The sequence below is a fragment of the Alexandromys fortis genome, unplaced genomic scaffold (genome assembly GCF_014885135.2).
Source record: "Alexandromys fortis isolate MF-2015 unplaced genomic scaffold, M_Fortis_MF-2015_v1.1 scaffold_239, whole genome shotgun sequence".
In the NCBI taxonomy this organism is placed as follows: Eukaryota; Metazoa; Chordata; class Mammalia; order Rodentia; family Cricetidae; genus Alexandromys; species Alexandromys fortis.
Genome location: NW_026068120.1, coordinates 1660717 through 1678941, shown reverse-complemented (window position 1 = coordinate 1678941; position 18225 = coordinate 1660717). Strand labels below are relative to the sequence as shown.

Sequence of the window (18225 nt, the reverse complement as noted above, 5' to 3'; positions counted from 1 at the left end):
TTTTCTGGTGTCCTCTTCTATTTCTTTCTTCAAAGTCTTAAAGTTCTTGTCAAATAGATCTTTCACTTCCTTGGTCAGGGTTACCCCAAGATATTTTATGCTCTTTGTGGCTATCATGAAAGGTGATGCTTCTCTGATTTCCCTCTCTGTTTCTTTATCCTTAGTGTATAGGAAGGCAACTGATTTTTTTTTTTTGGAGTTGATGTTTTTTGGTTTTTTTTATAAGCCTTTTAAGTTTTATTCGTTTTAAACACTTTGAATAATTTCCCACATTTATTATAAACATACAGGTTCTGAAAAGGGAAAAAGTAATTGAGGATAGTAGGAACTGTGATTGCTAAAAAATTTTCCACATGTTTATACATGTAAAGTTTATCTTCAGAGTGACTTCTTTAGAACGTCATGGCAACAGGAAATGCTGAAGACTTTGAACAATACTTAAATGGTTTTATGCTTTAGAATTCTTTCCAGTGTAGATATGTGTATGAGGGATACAGACAGTGGTTGTGCTGAAGACTTTCCCACATTACAGACACTGTGTGAGATCTTTATGCTTGTTAAAATCACAAGAAGAAATAGTTTATATACCATGTGTACATACAAAAGGTTTCTATCCAGTGTGAATGTTTTTACTCTTGAACCAAGTGAATCTAGTAAAGACTTTCTGACAATGGTTACACACATTAGGCTACTGACTAGTGTGAAGAGTTTCAGATCTGTTATGATCACAAGAGCAGCTGAAGGCTATTCCACAATTCTTATGTGCATAAATAACTATCAAGTGAACTCTTTTATGCCTGTTAACTTCTGCAGAATGAACAGTTTCCACATCTTTTACACACCAAGAGTTCCTCTCCAGTGTGATTGTTTTTCGTGCAAATCAGGACAATTTGAAGTGTTAAAAGGTTTCCTGTAATGTTTATATGTAAAAGCCATCTCTCCAAATTGTTTCCTAATGTTCAGCTGACTGGAGCAGGTAAATGCTTTTTCACAATGTGTACATCCATAACACTTCTCTTCAGTATGATCTCTTTCATGAATCTTCAAGAATAGAAATTAGTGAAGGGCTTTACACAATGCTTACATGAATAGAAATTGGTGAAGGGTTTTGCACAATACTTACATGAATAAGGCTTCTCAAAAGTGACTTCATTCATGTATGTTATGACTACTGAGGTTACTGAAGGCTTTTCCAAGATGTTTACATGCTTAAGACTTTTCCCCTATGTGAATCTCTTCATGAATGTTCAGGTGATTGGAGCAGGTAGACACTTTTTCACACTGCTTAAATGTATATATTAATTCCCTTTAATTTGAACACTCTTCGTGAGTCTTATAAGAACTGAAACTGGTATAGGCGTTTTCACAATGCCTCCATGAAAAAGGTTTCTCTGCAGTGTGACTCTTTCCATGGCTATTACAACTACTGAAGTTGTTAAATGATTTTCCACAATGCTTACATTATAACGCTTTTGTCAGAGTGAATTATTTCATGAATGTTCAGATGCCTACACCAGAAAGTTTTTCCACAATATTTGCATGTATAAGTCTTCTGTTTCTCTGTAGTATGTCTCCTTTAATGTCTGTTACACCTACTGGAATTGTTTAAGGCTTTTCCACAATGCTCATGCATAGTGTTTCTCTGCAATGTGCCTACGTTTATGTCTCTTACGACTACTGGGGTCGTTGAAGGCTTTTCCACAATGCTTACATGGATAAAGTTTCTCTCCAGTGTGAATTCTTTCATGAATGTGTAGGTAAGAAGAACTGGTGAAGTTTTTTCCACAATGTTTACATGCAAATGGTTTCTCTGCAGCGTGGCTCATCTCATGTCTCTTATGACTACTGGGGTCATTGAAGACTTTTCCACAATCCTTACATGCATAAGGTTTCTCTCCAGTGTGAATTCTTTCATGAATGTTTAGATGAGAAGAACTGGTGAAGTTTTTTCCACAATGTTTACATGCAAGTTGTTTCTCTGCAGCGTGGCTCCTCTCATGTCTCTTACGACTACTGGGCTCGTTGAAGGCTTTTCCACAATGCTTACATGGATAAGGTTTCTCTCCAGTGTGAATTCTTTCATGATTTTTTTGATGAACAGAACTGGTGAAGTTTTTTCCACAATGCTTACATGGATAAAGTTTCTCTCCAGTGTGAACTCTTTCATGAATGTGTAGATAAGAAGAACTGGTGAAGTTTTTTCCACAATGTTTACATGCAAATGGTTTCTCTCCAGTGTGGCTCCTCTCATGTCTCTTATGACTACTGGGGTCATTGAAGGCTTTTCCACAATGCTTACATGCATAAGGTTTCTCTCCAGTGTGAATTCTTTCATGAATGTTTAGATGAGATGAACTGGTGAAGTTTTTTCCACAATGCTTGCAAGTACAAGGCTTTTTTCCAATGTAACTGCTTTCATGACTGTTATGATGATTGAATTGGGTGAAGGCTTTTCCATAATGTATAGAAGCATATGGTTTCTCTTCTTTCTGAGTTACTTTATGTTTCTCAAAACATGTTGCATATTTAAATGTTTTGCCACGTTGCCTACAACTGTACCTTTTCTTTTCAATATGACTATTTTCATGGTTGGTAAGCTCACTGAAATCAATGAAAGATTCTTCCCAGAGACCACATACAAATTGTTCCACTTCTTTATGGTTTTGTTCATCATTCTGTCCCTGTGTGTATCTCATGAAGACATCCTCATTGAGTTTATCTCCAGTATAAGTTCTCTCCTGAGACTGATCTAAACACAGACTCCTACAGGCTTCTTTATATTGTTTTTTCCTGGGTTTCTCTTTAGGAGAAGTTTCAAGTACTCTGCAAGGTGTGTCTTTAATGATCATACTCTCTGGACTAGCTTGCTGATTTTTATCACACTCATTATGACATTCACTTCCATGGTCTTTCTCAATCCTCTGAATTCCCATATTCCTGCTGAGATTTTTATAGTCCTCTTCAATATTTTCTTCTAGTGCTTTTTCTATGGAGATCAGGTTCAAAAATGTTTCCTTCATCACATCTCTGTAGAGCTTCTTCTGACTAGAATCCAACACAGTCCACTCTTCTGAGGTGAAGTTCACTGCCACATCCTCAAATTTCACTGGCTCCATTTCGCACTTCTGATGGGTCTCAGTTTCCTTGCCAGAGGCCTGCAGTCAGCAGAACACAGGGCCACCCAAAATGCGAGTTGATGTTTTTTGTTTTTGAGACAGGGCTTCTCTGTAGCTTTGGAGCCTATCCTGGAACTAGCTCTTGTAGACCAGGCTGGCCTCAAACTCACAGAGATCCGTCTGCCTCTGCCTTCCAAGTGCTAGGATTAAAGGCCTATGCCACCACCACCTCGCTCATGACCCATTTTTAATTCAGTAGTGAGTTATTCAGTTTCCGTGAGTTTGTATACTCTGTCTTTTTTGTTGCAAATAATATTCAGCTTTACTCTGGGGTGGCCAGATAGGATGCCGGGGTTACTTTAGTGTCCTATCTGTTGAGACTCCCTTTGTGTCCAAGTATGTGGTCAGTCTTAGAAAATGTTCTGTGAGCTGCTGATAAGATGGTATATTTCTTTTTTTTTGTTTGGGTGAAATGTTCTGTAACTATCTACCATTATGATGTTGTTTAACTCTAGATTTATCTGTTCGGTTTTTGTCTGGATGACCTGTCCATTGGGGAGAGTTGGGTCATCCACTATCAGTGTGTGAGGGGGTCAGTATGTGATTTTAGTTAGAGTTGTGTTTCTTTTACAAACTTGGATACCATAGTGTTTGGTGCATAGATGTTTAGAATTGCAATATTCTCTTGGTGGATTTTTTCTTTTGACGTGTAGATAATGCCCTTTCCTATCTGTTATGATTAGTTTTGGTTTGAACTCTATTTTGTAGATATTAAAATAACATAACTTCTTGCTTCTTTCATCCAAATTATTTTTCTATCCTTTTACCCTGAGGTGATGTTAAGGTCTGTTTCTTGGATGCAGCAGGGTGATGGATCCTGTTTCCTCATCCAACCTGTTGGTCTGTGTCTTTTTATTGGGGAATTGAGACTATTGATGTTGAGAGTTATCAATGAGTATTGTTTACTGATTCCTGTTATTTTGTTGTTGTCTAGTTTTATTTTCTCCCATCCTGATATTATGGTCTGCGGTTATTTGCTTCTTACTTTTTCTTAGGTGTGGCTAGCCTCTTCAGGTTGAATTTTCCTTCTAGTGCCTTCTGTAGAGCAGGCTTTGTGGGTAGATAGTGCTCAAATGTCTTTGTAGTGGGTTCCCAGGAAATGCCTGCTGGAGTTGGGGGCTGGAAGGTAGGAGGGGAAGAGCTGTGTAATCATTGGAGACAGGGCTGGGGGAGTGGGACCTCGGCAATGGTCTGCTGTGGAGCTAGGGCTGAGACTGGGGATTGGATTTGGAGGGGGATGGGATAGAAGCTCTGCAGTTAGTCTCCCTGCCTCCCTGGTCAGTGTGGCTGCTGCTAGCCCACCTGCTTCCCTGGCTGGAGAGTGGCTGCACTGTTAACTGAACATACAACTAAAGAGGCAACAAACTATGTTTGTGTTACCCATTTTAAATGAAAGAGTAGAGATTCAAGGATAAGTTCTTTTTGAAGTTGTATACAAAACAATTTAGAACAAAAATAAGCAAATAAAGGATCCACCTGGCTTATGTATAAATATTTCTAGGCCTCATTTTCTAAGGTTCTCAGACATGAAAAATGGAGAATATATACCGATTGAATCTTGTACTTTTTAATTGTGTTATTTTTAGCCACTGAGAGAATTGTTTTAATACCAAGCTTTTTGGTGTCATTATATTATTATATAAATGCTAATAAATACAAGATAGTCTAAGTAAGATTATAGTCATTCTATGCAAATGATGATTTCTCCCAGTTAGACAACATTTGAAAATAAGAATTTTCCTCCTCAAGTGAAAATCAAGCCTTTCATTGAATCCCACTGCCATTGTTATCCGAACAAGGCTGGATGCCAACATACACATGCTCTAATTTTTCCTTATTGCCAAGATGCACTTATTAGAGATAATTCGCTGAAGCTGGTTCTGTCATTGTTACATGATGTGCGATGTGCTGATATAAACATATTAGCTTTAAATGAGAATGCTGAGGCAGACAACTTAGTTAACTTTTAAGTGACTATATGGTAGAATGTGTACAGACATAATATCTCCACGGTGGGGGAGATGAAAGGCAGGGTGTCAGTTCACTAAGGCTTCAGAGGAGAATTCTGTGAACAACTATATTTGGTAGTGTGGATTATAGGTATCCTCTAGATTGGTATGTATAACAAACATTCTAAATTAATGGAAGTGTTGGAGCCTGTTTATTTAGAAGGATTCATCTGTGTACCGTCATCACATCCCATTGTGCAGAAGGGGTTTATGTAAAAATATAATTAGTTCACATGTTACAATTTGTTCCAATCTTTTAAAATCTCAGAAAACATATGTAGCCAGTGTTCACATCTATTGCTGAAGAAGAGAAGGACCACGAGTGTAGCAGACATTGTTGAGTTTCGCCTGCCAGACACAGTCACCCTCCTGTCGTTTTGTTTGTTTGTTTTTTGTTTTTCGAGACAGGGTTTCTCTGTGGTTTTGGAGTCTGTCCTGGAACTAGCTCTTGTAGACCAGGCTGGCCTCGAATTCACAAAGATCCTCCTGTCTCTGCCTCCCAAGTGCCGAGATTAAAGGCGTGCGCCACCACCGCCCGGCCTCCTGTCATTTTGTTTGCTTTGCAAATTTTGTCTTGTTGTTACTTGTTTTTTTTTTTGTTTGCTCATTTTGTTGCTGATGTTGGAAATGGGGTCTTACTGTGTAGCCGATGGCCTGAAACTCATGACCCCTCCCATCCATCCTCATCATCGAATGTCTTCAAGGATAAGTTGCCTTTATTCTGTAATTTTGAAGAAATAAAGGGTTTCAAACATTGAGACAGCTCTTCTTATGGTATAATTGTGCATGTTGACCATACACTGCGTAAGCTTCATTTATCTGTCATGATGCTGTCATGACTCTCTGTGACCAGTCTGCCCAAGTGTGGATCTTCCTCTCCCTATAAGCTTTGCGTTTTAAGCTGCCATATGGAGTAATATTTACTTTGCCTTTTCATTGCTTCTCTAGAATGTGCATTGTGTGTGTCTCTAGTTTGCCCCTTGTTCTTGCCAAGTTACACCATTGCACAATGTCTGTCCGTTTACTAGTTGAAAGCTTGGTGAGCACTCCTGGGTTTGGTATTCATGAATAAAGCCCCAGTGAACATCCATTCTGTGCAGGCCAGTACTCAGTTCTCTTTACTGACTACCTGCAAGTCAGTTCCGCTAGTTTGTAGTGCGAGTGAGTGCATGGGGAACCGGACAAGCAGCTTCCATGGCTAGTACTGAGAAGCCTGGAGTTTCCTTGTCTGTTTGCTTATATGTGCACATTGGCTATTTGTAGACAGTTGAATTTCCATTTGTTTGTTCAGTTAGTTTGATGTGGGAGTTAAAGCCAGGGTCTTTGCCAGTGAGGTAAAGGCCTTAGTGCAGATTCTCTTTAGTTCAGCTGTCGCTTTCTTGAAAACAATATATTGGTTTTCTGGTTTTTGTTTATAAAGGAAAAAGTGAATTCAATTATATCTTAACCTGTTAAAGTAACCTGTTATTTTCTTTGTTTTTGTTTTTGTTTATAGAGATAGGGTTTTTCTATGTAACCCTGGTTGTCCTGGAATTCTCTCTGTAGACCAGGGTGGTCTTGAACTCAGAGATCTGCCCGCCTCTGCCTCCGCAGTGTTGGGATAAAAGGCGTGCGCCACCACCACCCAGCTTAAATTAACTTCTTAAAGTTTACCATTTTATTTGTGTGAATAGGCAATTTTTTTAAACCCATAACCCTCATTTTCTCTTCAGTAAAATGCTTACTTTATAGTAAAGGTTCCCTGAAATGTCCCGTGGAGACATTTCCCGTGGAGAGAGCCTAAGGCAGCACCTGGTACAAAGGAACTATTAGCTGGTCTCAGAGAAGAAAAGGATGTGTTTGTAGAGCAAACCCAAGGCAGTAACTTAAATACTGCTATGGAGGCTTAGTGGGTGTAGGCTGCGGGTTGTTTGGGAGACAGAAATGTTTGACTTTTTGCAATGCTGACCCTTGACAGGGCTACGTGGTCTTAGATCCACATAGTGCGGTTTCAGTACACGTGGATGGAGTCTGCACTGGAAATAAAGGCAGTTCAGACTTCTCTTTGGTTTCTTTTCTATGTTAGAAAACTCTGTATATATGGTGGACGGTGGTGGTTCAGCCTTTAATCCCAGCACTTGGGAGGCAGAGGCAGACAGATCTTTGTGAGTTCAAAGCCAGCCTGGTCTACAGTTCTAGGACAGCAGGACTGTTTCACAGAGAAATCCTGTCTTGGGAAATAAAAAAAAAAACAACAACACTAAATGGATGCGGAAGATGGCTCACATTTCTATACGTAGGCATTGTATATTATACTTACAGTTTCGAGGGAAAAAGGGGGGCATGAATCTGAAGCGTGTGGGATGGGTTGGAGGGAGAGAGGCAGAAGGAAATGATGTGATTATATTTTAATGAAAAAGAAAGTAATTTTAAATATATATTAAAATTTGCCATCTGCAGAAAACAAAACTTGGTCCTTAAATGCAAACAACCTGTGTTGTGTGTGTGTGTGTGTGTGTGTGTGTGTGTGTGTGCTCACATGTGTGCATGTGCACCATTTTATGTGTGGGGAAAGAGTCTGTTAATCTGTCATCCCTCTGTGAGCTCATAAATACTTTTATTTCTATTTACTTGTTTATTTTTACCAGTTGTGTCCTGAAATAACAAAACTTAGTTTCTTCTGGAAACTGTTATGTGCTGTTTGTTAATTCTGCACAAAGTTTCCCAAAATCAGCTGTACTAAAACAGAAAGTTACAGTATCAAAATAGACTTGAGGTCACTCAACATTAATGTTAGTTTCCAGATGGCGAGTCTGTGGCATCTTTGTCCAGCGCGGCGATTCGGAAGAGTAGCGGCCATCCATTTTCATGTGGGCCCCCGAGGGTTGTTGCTAGGTCAGGCCCTGATCTGTTTATAAACTGCTTGGCTCTCAATCATATCGGAAGTTTCTGCGCCTGTTGTATCGGAAGTTTCTGCGCCTGTTGCATCGGAAGTTTCTGTGCCTCTCCATTGTTTGTTTTACTTTAAGAAGTAGATGTCTGTCCATTCTCATCTCCTCTGTCCCTGGAGCAACGCAGCAGCAGGCCAGCCTACTGGGAGCTGTAGCAAGTGATGCGTTGGGTTGTTGTTACACAGAGAGGTCTAAGAATGCACCGAAGTCCATAGTACGCCGCCTGGATCTCCAGCCAGGCCCTGAGCGTTAAAGCCAAGAGATTTAACACTCGAACCGAGGAAACCTGAATATTTTCTTCCTAACCCGGATAGACTGTTTATGTGGAGTCATGACCACTGATCAAGGTATGTCCCCTCATTTTCTAGTGGCCGCTTTCATGTTATTTTTAGACTGTGAATTACTGTAGAGTCTGAGTGCCAGGGTCAGAGTTTGATTTTATTTAAAGTTAAAAATAAGCCTCACATTGTTTTTCACTCTCAGAAGTAAAATAACTTTCCCCACAGCTTTTGTCTTTTAAAGGAAGCTTTCTCTCTCTTAACAAAGTACAAACTTGTTTGGTTAATAAAAAATAGGAGCCAACTAAAAACATTGTTCAGCTGCCAAGAGAAGGAATGAAAAGAAAAGAAAAAAAGAAGCCAGTTTCTTCTTTTTCTTCTGTGAACAAAGTTAAGAAATGTTTGCTTCTAATACCAGGATTTCAGTGTTGCCCTGTGAGCCACACAGATCCCAGTCTCAGTCTCGGTTAGGTAGGGATTTGGGGGAGTTGTCACCCTAGTCCTCGTTCATGCATTTAAGATAATACTGTAGAGCCAGGTATGGCTTTGGTCGTTTCGCTTGTTTCTTTGCTTTGGTTTAAAAATTGTTAATGGTGGTATCAAGTCACTGTGGTACCCTTGAATATTCTAGAGAACGAATTCATGAGCAATTGAGTCTTTCGAAGAGAAATGAAATTTCACTCTGTGGTAAAAATGTAATCACATGACAGGAAGTAGCTCCTAAAAATATTGTTTCCAACTGAAGTGGGAAACTAGGTCTGATGGCTAAATGGGAGGGTTATCACAGGTTCCTGGCAAGCTATGTAGTGAGAGCCTATCTCAACAGCACCCCAACTCCCCCCATCACCCCCAAAAATACCAAAACTTTTGAATCTGGCCAAGGGGTAATTAGACAAAGCTTTAGCCCCAGCACTTTGGAGGCAGGGGTAGGAGCTCAGGTCAGAAGTTCAAGGCCAGCCTGTGTTACACAGATAGTGTTTCAAAAATCTGAGAAGGGGAACTAGAGAGATGACTTGGCATTAGTTGCTCCTCCAGAGGACCCAAGTCCAGTGTCCAGCATCATGTCAAGCAAATAGCAGCTGCCTGTAACTCCTATTGTTCTGAGGATCCAACACCCGCCACGGTCTGGACTCCACGGACACTTGCACACATGTGGCGTACGCATATGCACACACTCGGACACACACACAAACACCCATAACGATTAAAAGAAAAAAATGACAGCTTTAAAAGAATGGCTGATAAGGGCTGATGTCTTCAGTGCTTTTCTTACTGTGACAGTGTGGATAAAACCATACGCATTCCTGAAAAATGCCAGACGAAGTGAAACATAACTGGCAATCCTCAAAGTTGCCCAAATTCCCTTCCTTGTGGCAACTCTCTCTCCTTCCTTCCAGGTCAGCTGACACGCCTTATAGAAGTCCAGTGTGGGGCTGATCCCACTTCTGCGGGAGAACTCCCCCTAGCTCTGAAGGACACTTGCCAGGCCCGGCCCTCTCCCTCCCAGGCAGAAACCGGATTCCTGTTTAGGACTTCCACTTTTCTTGGGTGACATTCGGGGTTCCTGTAGGGTCTCACAGGTTGCCATGGACACTCTGCCTGAGGCGTTTTAAAAGAAGAAATGCAGCGAAAGGGAAGTAAGCGTTCTCTCACTCCATCGGTTAAGTTCTGTTTTTCTTGAAATAGCTTCTGCCTCCAGAAGTTTGGTATGACTGGAGCAAGTCTCCACGCCCCCTTGCGAAGGTGGTTCCGGAGCCAAGGGCACCAGCCTTAGAGCTGAGCCTGGCCTCAGCCTGAATCAACAGCACTCTGGGACCCACTGCGGCAGGGTGGCCTTCATGAGTGCCTTTCAGAAGAGAGAGGCAGCTGACAGGACAGCGGCCTTTCCTCTCCCGTCAGTGGGTAATCTTTCTATGACATCATGTAAGTTGAATATGTGTATATATGCATTTGGTATACACGTCACTTGTACCTTTTATAGTATTTCTTTGTTTGGGATTTTTTTTTCTTGGTTTGTTTGGTTTGGTTTTTGTTGTGTGGTCTCAAGTAACTGGCTAGCTTGGTATCGAATATATAGACCAGGATGGCCTCAAACTCGGAGAAAAACTCCTGCCTCCTGTGCAATTACCGAAGTGCAGCAGCAGTGCTGGGCTTTGTCTTATCTTTGTAATTTGTTTACCGCGTACGGTGTTTTGCCTGCGTGTGTGTCTGGATGCCACTTGCATACCTGGTGCCTGAGGAAGCCAGAAGAGGGTGTCAGATCCTCTGACTCCAGAGTTACAATTGCTGTGACCACCATGTGGGCACATAGACTGGAACCCAGGTCCTCTGGAAGAGCAGCCAGGGCTCTTAACCGCTGAGCATCTCTCCAGCCCGTTTTATCTTTTAAATGACTTTCAAAAGCTTTTCATTTTTTAAAGCTTACACCTGTGAGAAATGTTTTTCACATAAAAAGTAAAATGTGACCTAATTTGCTGAAAGAGTCAGCAGGAGGAGTATTATGCCGGCCTTGAGAAGTAGTGATTCAGCCTTTAGTCTTCGTTTCTCGGGGTCTTTGAGGGGTTAATTTTATCATTTATTTTCTGCAGGATTGTTGTGTGTCTGTATGTGTGGTGTGTGTATGAGTTGTGCCACGGTGAACATGTAGAGTTAGCGGACAACTTCTAGGAGTTGGTCTTCTCCTCCCACCATGGGATCTGAAATGGAGCTTGATTCACCAGGCTTGTATTATGTGATAGCTAATCTTTGTGGCCAACTAGACTGGGAAGAGGGAACTGAGGAGTTAGGGCATTGGCTCCACCAGCTTGGCCTGTCTGTGGGGCGTGGTCTTGATGATTGATAGAAGAGGCCCAGCCCATCCCTAGGTATAGGAGCCTGAATTTAAAAGTAGCTGAATGGGAGCGAGGGAGCAGGCAGGTGCAGCCTTCCTCCATAGTCTATCCCAGTTCCTGCTCAAGCACATCCCCTAGCATCTCTGGGTGACCAACTCTAACCTTCAGCCAAATCAATCCTTTCCTCCTTCAAGTCGGTTCTGATCAGTGTTTGCTACAGCAACATAGACATGAACTAGGGCATGCCTCAAGGGCTTTTCTTTCTGAGCCATCTGCTGGCCTATTTTATACACCTAAACCTATATGTAGCTTCAACTGTAACATAGGTGTAAGGTTAAATTTAAGTTTTCCCTCATAGGTAGCACACTATTTTATTTATTTTTATTCAAATTATTTTTAATATATTTATTGTGTGTATGTGTGCACACATGTATAAGTGCATGCATGCATGCAAACACACATGCATGAATGTGTGTACCACACAGCAAGTGCATGAGGAAAGGCAAAAAAGTGCAAGATAACGTAGGCTGAGAAATGCAGGCCAAGGAGACATTATTGACGCTTGCTTGCAGAAGTTGCTAGGCTAGGATTTTAGTCCCTGCAAAGCACATTTGGAGAAACCCGACTCAGGAAGACTAACCAGAGGGTCAGACACAAATGAATGGAAATCTACAGAGCGTGGGAAGATTTGCTTATGAAAAGTTATATTTTTCCTTTTTGTAAAGAAGCAGTAATAATCTACTTTGATTGAGGGAATTAGAACAATAGTAATTGGTTTTAATAGCTTGACTTTCTTTTTCTTTCTGGCCACATATATATATTTGTGACTAAGTGGAAAATAGTTTGGAAGAGCCCAAAAGGAACAACAAAATCCAAGATTCAACTTAATCCATAAACCAGACCTCTTGTTTAAATGAGTTGGCTGTAACTCTTAAAAAACAAAAACTAACCTTGCCCCTCAAATGACTTTCCTCCCTGAGTTTTTGTTTCGTTCACATGTACAAAGTGAATAAAAAAGTTTCCATTCATTGTTACTTTGAACTGAAGAGCCTTCTATGGTATGTCCATCTTAATCTTCTCCTTCGGAATGTCAGAGCTCCTAATGAATGACTTTTGTCAGACAGGCAGCATCTTAGCGTTTGTTTTTCCTATTCAGAAGTACTATGGTGTCTTGATTCATAGGACCCTTCTGACACCAAGCGTGTGTGAGGCTTTTCCTAACACCAGCTCTAATCGTCCAACTCTCCATTTGGTACTTACTAACCAGCTGTCCCTAATTTAATTTTGACGCTAACAGCCACTAGCATTAGCCTCAGAGCCCAGAGGTTGAGTATACAGTCCACCAGACTGCTTCCACTTCTGATCAACAGTTAGTCTGTTACTGCCCCAAGGTCCAGTGCCTTGCCAGTTGGCTGTGTGGGAGGCTCTATTGTCCTCTAAGGCCAGTGGCTTGCTAGAAGGGCTCCCAGAACTCGGGAAAGCTCTGTGCTGTAAAAGTTACAATCAAGGCTGCCGATGAAATGAGTCGGGGAAATGGCTCAGGAGCCAGGATGCTCTGCCTCCCGACACGTAGGCATGCACTCCCACCTGAAGCTCTGGGAAAGTGTCATTCAGAGGTTTGGTCACGTGGACACGATTGAGCATTAACTCAGTCTCCAGCTTTTCTTTCTTCTCAGACATTGCAAAGAACAGGGGTTTGACAGTTGCAGTTAACTGGTCTTGATCTGTCTGTTAAGGAGCCCCACCTGACGCTATCCAGGAGCTCACAGTTTTAGAACACAAGAGGCTCCTGTCACCCAGGAGACTCCAAGGGTTTGGAACCCTGTTAGGAACATCACACTGCTGATGCTTAGGAATTTCCAGTTGGTTTAGGAGATGCTCTTGCCAGAATCCAGAAACGAGGACTAAATGCTATATATTTCTGTGGCACAAGGAGTCTAAAATCAACTACTCTTCCTCTTCCCACCTGTGTGTGAAAAGGGAGCCATCCTTGGCATATAAATACTGGCCCCGACTTACACACGCGGCTCTGAGCCTAAATACGTTCTTGTAAAGGGGTAGCAACTTTTCGTGGTTCTCATTTGGGTGAAACCTTAGTGGAATTGGTCAAAATCGTAGTGTTCATTTCACAGAACTTCCACAGTAAACACTAATTTGATCTAAGCCAAGAACAGTGGTTCTCAGCTTGACTGTGTGCACATCTAGCAGAAAGTTAGAGAACACCTGGCCCTGGGGGCCCACCCCACCGGAGAGTCTGATGAAGCAACTTGAGGCCAAGGGTGGCGGTTTCCTTTTTTAAGGTTCCACAAATGATTCTAATGGTAGTCATTGCTGAGAACCACAACAGTGTAGTTTTCCCATGCAGGACGTATCTCAGGAAGATACTTTTTGTTAACCATGGTCAGGAGGCAGTTGACGTTAGAGCATGCAAGGCTTCCAGGGTTTAGGACAATCTGAGAATAAATGTAGCGCTGCTGGCCTGCCGAATCCATCCTGGAGTTGGTTGTAAGCAGGCCCGATGAGTTCTGATGCTGCTAATGAGTTCCATTAAACCTGGAGATTTTCACTTGCCCAAGGTCAGAGGGCAAGTTAGAGAGAACCAGGGTTACAGAACTATAACAGGGGTCGATAGTTTGTTGTTTTTACTATTTAGGTCAGGAGTTGTAGGTAAACTTTTCTGTAAAAGGTCAGATTATGAATGTTCTGTATACAGTGTAATACAGCGAAGAGAATGCACACATGCATGAATGAAGACGATCGCCTCCAGTAGTGAACAAGATGAGTGATGAGCAAAGATTGGCCTATGACTCGATCTATTAGAAAGCTATTACCTTGGTGGGGTAATGACCGTGCAGATCTTCCCTGGCGTCTGGCCCTGCTGTTGATGGACAACAGCTACGTGTATCTGTGGGTATGTGGCTAAGATTTAGCACGTAGTTAGAAACTGTGCTCAGCTAGCAAAGTGGCAGAGGTAGATTCTCTTCAAAGATGCATGACTGTTTAGTGCAAGGCTTCACTTCCTTCCTGCTGCGTGGGTCTTGCGTCCAATTAAACAGCTGTTGGTTATCACCAACATATAGGTACCATTTATTGCTCCTTGACTGATGTCTTGCCATTCAGTCATTGTTTTGGTTCATAGCTGTCATAGTTGGACATTAGTAGCAATTTCTTCCTCTTTTGGCAGATTGCATAGTACTGTCTAGTACTATTGAAGCTGGACCATAGCAAGGAGACTTTCTGGTTAGATGTAGCTCAAACAATCTGAGTCCTGTGTCTTGTAAGTGTGGTGTCTTTAGCAACAGGGACTTATCTCAAGCCTCTCAGAAACAACCAGGGGCAACAGCAATAGTCTATATTGTTTGGGGAGTCATGTTGTTTACCCTGAACCATAACGAGAAAGGAAGTTTCTTGTGCCTGGGTGCTGGGCTTGTATATGGTTCTTCTTGGGAACATTGACAGCCAAAGGGGTATAACTTCATTTCGACGATAGATAGATAAATGAATGTTAAGTGCATCATATATAATTTTAGGTAAATGTAAAATGATTCCTTGAGGCTGTCTCAAACATCCTCGGTGTCATTTGCCTTCTTCCCTCATTCTCCTGTATTGACCTCCTTCTCTCTTCTCAGATAAAACCTGCTCCTTCCCAGTTTTCCGTTTGCTGTTCTTTATCACCTACATCTTGCTACTCCTCTTCCACCCCACAACCTCCTGCTACTGCCACGGTCCTGCTTCTCAGATTTCTGGAGTTACCCCGTGTAATATTCTCATATCTGAAGATTTGGAGCGAGGAGCCACAGATGAGACAAAACCCTGGGACTTGGCTGTCTCACTCGACATAAGTTTGTGTAATATTCCTTTTCATTATCCACTCACCTGTCAAAGGACGTCAAGATTGTTTCCATTTCCTGGCTATTGTGCATAGGTTGGCAGTGAACTCTTCTGAGCATGTGTGGCGTAGGATGTCAACTGCTGGGTGAATGCCAATGGGTGGTGTGGCTGGGTCATATGGTAGACTTGTTTTTAGGTTTTTGAGGATTCTCCACACTGATTTCCAGAGTGGCTGCACCAGTTTGCACTCCCATTAACAATGAGTAAGCATTCCCCTTTCCCCACACCCTCACCTGGGATTTTTGTCATTTCTGTTGTTCTTAGCCTTTCTGACTAGGGTGAGATAAAATCTCAATTTACATTGCTAAGGATGATGAGCACATTTGAAGTATTTCTCAGACACTTCTGTTTCTGCTGTTGAGAACTCTTTTTAGACACTTAATTAAATTAATTTAATTTTAATTAGGTTACTTATTTCCTTGACTTTCATATCTGAGTTCTCTGTATATTTTGGATATTGATGCTGTTGCATGTGTAGAGGGCGCAGATTCTCTCCCAGTTTGTGGGTTTCTTTGTTACTCGTTGGATTGTTTCTTTAGCTATACACAAGCTTTTCCATTTTATGAAGTCTCACTTGTCAGTCGTCGGCTTTACCTAATGGACAAACCTCTTCAGAAAGTCGTTCCCTGCACCTATGTCATGCAGGAGACTGTCTATGTTTTCTTCTAGCGGGTTTAGCAGTTCAGGTTTCAAATGGAGGTCTTTGCTGCAGTTGAGGCTAACTTTTTTTTTTATTGTTTTTATTGATCTATACCTTTTTGGCCAGTCCCTTCCTTTCCTCCCCTTCTACCCTGTCCCATGACCCCCATATTCCCAGTTTACTCAGGAGATCTTGTCTTTTTCTCCTTCCTATGTATGTCTCTCTTAAGGTCCTCTTTGTTGTCTAGGTTCTCTGGGGTTGTGGAGTGTAGGCTGGTGTTTCTTTGCTTTATGTCTACAAGCCGCTTATGAATGGAGGCTGACTTTTTATACAGGGATATAGATTTGGGTTTAATTGCATTCCTCTGCATGTGGATATTCAGTATATCCAGAATCATTAGTGAAGATGCTGGTTTTTTGGTTTTTTGTTTTTAGCTCTGGTGCATGTTTTCGGCCTCTTTGTCAAGTATCTATAATTATGTGCACTTATGTTTGGGTCTCCTTTTTTCTTCCAGTGATGGATCTAAATATCACTTTTTGTGCTAGTACCATATTGGCTTTTGTTGCTCTAGCTCTGTATATCTTTGAGTCTGGAATGGGAATCCCTCCAATATTACCTCTTTTGCTGAGTATTATTTGGCAAGTCAGTATCTTTTTTGGTTCCATGTGAATTTTAGATTTTTTTAAACTCTATTTCTGTGAAGAATGGTGTGGGTGTTTTATTTGGGATTGCACTGAATATATAAGATGCTTTTGATAGGATGTTCATTTTCACAACATTAATTTACTCACCCATTCACATGGGTGGGCGTTCCATTTTTCTAATATCCTTTTTCTTCAATCTCTTTGGGTATTTGAAGTTTTCACTGTAGAGGTCTTTCATCTCCTTAGTTAGATTTATAGAAGATATTTGGTTGTCTTTGATGCTGTTGTACATGAGAATATGTCCATGATCTCTTTCTCAATGTTTGTTGTTGGTGTATAGAAAGGCTACTGGTGTTTGTAAGTTTGACTGTTTATTTATTCTTATCCTGCAACTTTGCTGAAATTGTTGCTTGTTTTAAACAATTTCTGATGGAATTTTTTGGATCTCCTATGTATAGCATGTTATCGTTTGCAAATAGAAATACTTTACTTTTTATATTTCTATCCATTTATTTTCCTTCCCTTGCCTAATTGTTTTGTCAAAAATCTTCACATATGTGTTCATCAGGGATATGGTCTGCAGTTTTGTTTTTGTTGTGATTTAACTGGTTTGGATGTTAGCAATACTGGCTTTATAGAATGAGTTTGGGAGTTCCCCTGTTTTAATTTTTGTTTATTTAATAATTTAAAACGTATAGGTTGTATAGTTCTTTGAAAGTTGGTTACAATTCTGCTGTGAGTTCCTCTAAATTTTGGAGTTGTTTTAATCAGAAGGGTTTTGGTTTTTATTAGTAGTATTATTATTGCTATAATCTTCTCCTTTGTTGTGGATCTGTTTATGTCTTGATCTCTGCTTGATTTAACTCTGATAGTTTTTGTTGAATCTAGAAATAAATTCATTTCTGTTAGATTTTGCAACTTAATGTAGTACAGGTTTAAAACATTCCTTTATTATACAGCATATTTCTTTAGTGTCTGTTGTAATGTTTCCCTGTTTGTTTTTATTCTGTTAATGTGCATCATCTTTTTCTTTCCTTCGGTTGCTTAAAATGAGTATCTATCTTGTTTAATCTTCTCAACGAAGCTGCTCTTAGATTCTTTGTTTTGTTCCCTTTGTTTCTAGTTAGTGTTCTGCTGTGAGTCTTATTATTTCTCACTGTGTTTTCTTTTGCTGTGACAAAACACCACGACTAAGGCAGCATATAAAAGAGTTCAATTTGGCTTTCAGCTCCAGAGGGTTAGAGTCTCTGTTGGTGGACTGAGGTATGGTGGTAGCCTCTGGAGCAGCAGCAGAGACCTCGTGTTTCCACATGTAAGTGGGAGGCAGAGTGTGCTAATTCAAAAGGGTGTGAGTCTTTTGGAATGTCAAAGTGCACCCCTCACCCAGTGACATTCTTTCTCCAGCAAGGCCACACCTTTACTCCTCCCCAAACAGCTACCAATTAGGGACCAAGTATTCAAATGCCCAAGTCTTATTGTGGCCATTTTAACTCTAACCACCACACTTAGAATCTACTGGCTTGAGTTTGGTTTGTTTCTGTTTTTCTAAATTCTTCAGTTGAATCACTAAGTCATTTATTTGTGTTCTTTTTATTTATTTTCTTAATGTAGGCACTTATGGCCATAAAATTCCCAAGCTAGGGTGGCTTGTGAACAAGCCTGGTCTATGGGTATGGAGGTAGGCCCGTGGGTTTGGAGATGGCCACAGACCAGGAGGCAGGGTGGGTGTAGTGGGAAAGGGAAGAAGTGACTTGCCCAGCAAAGATGGTTCATGGACAAAGAGTTTGAGAGCCATGGGTCGGATGTCACCTGATAAGGGGAGAAAT

At 41.1% G+C, this 18225-nt stretch overlaps 1 protein-coding gene across 8 annotated transcripts in view; it reads left to right on the top strand.

The window, feature by feature from the left end:
• Positions 1–18225, top strand: part of Fgd4 (FYVE, RhoGEF and PH domain containing 4) — a 146190-nt gene that overhangs the window by 54032 nt on the left and 73933 nt on the right. Inside the window, exon 1 of one of the 8 annotated variants that reach the window (XM_050125136.1) lies at positions 8195–8462. The exons of 6 other annotated variants lie outside the window; for them this stretch is intronic. In XM_050125136.1, coding sequence (XP_049981093.1) covers positions 8447–8462 — 16 coding nt within the window. In that variant the 5' untranslated portion in view covers positions 8195–8446. Of the gene's footprint in view, positions 1–8194; positions 8463–9929; positions 10317–18225 lie in introns of those variants that run through there. One more of the 8 variants, XM_050125135.1, reaches the window with a different exon arrangement.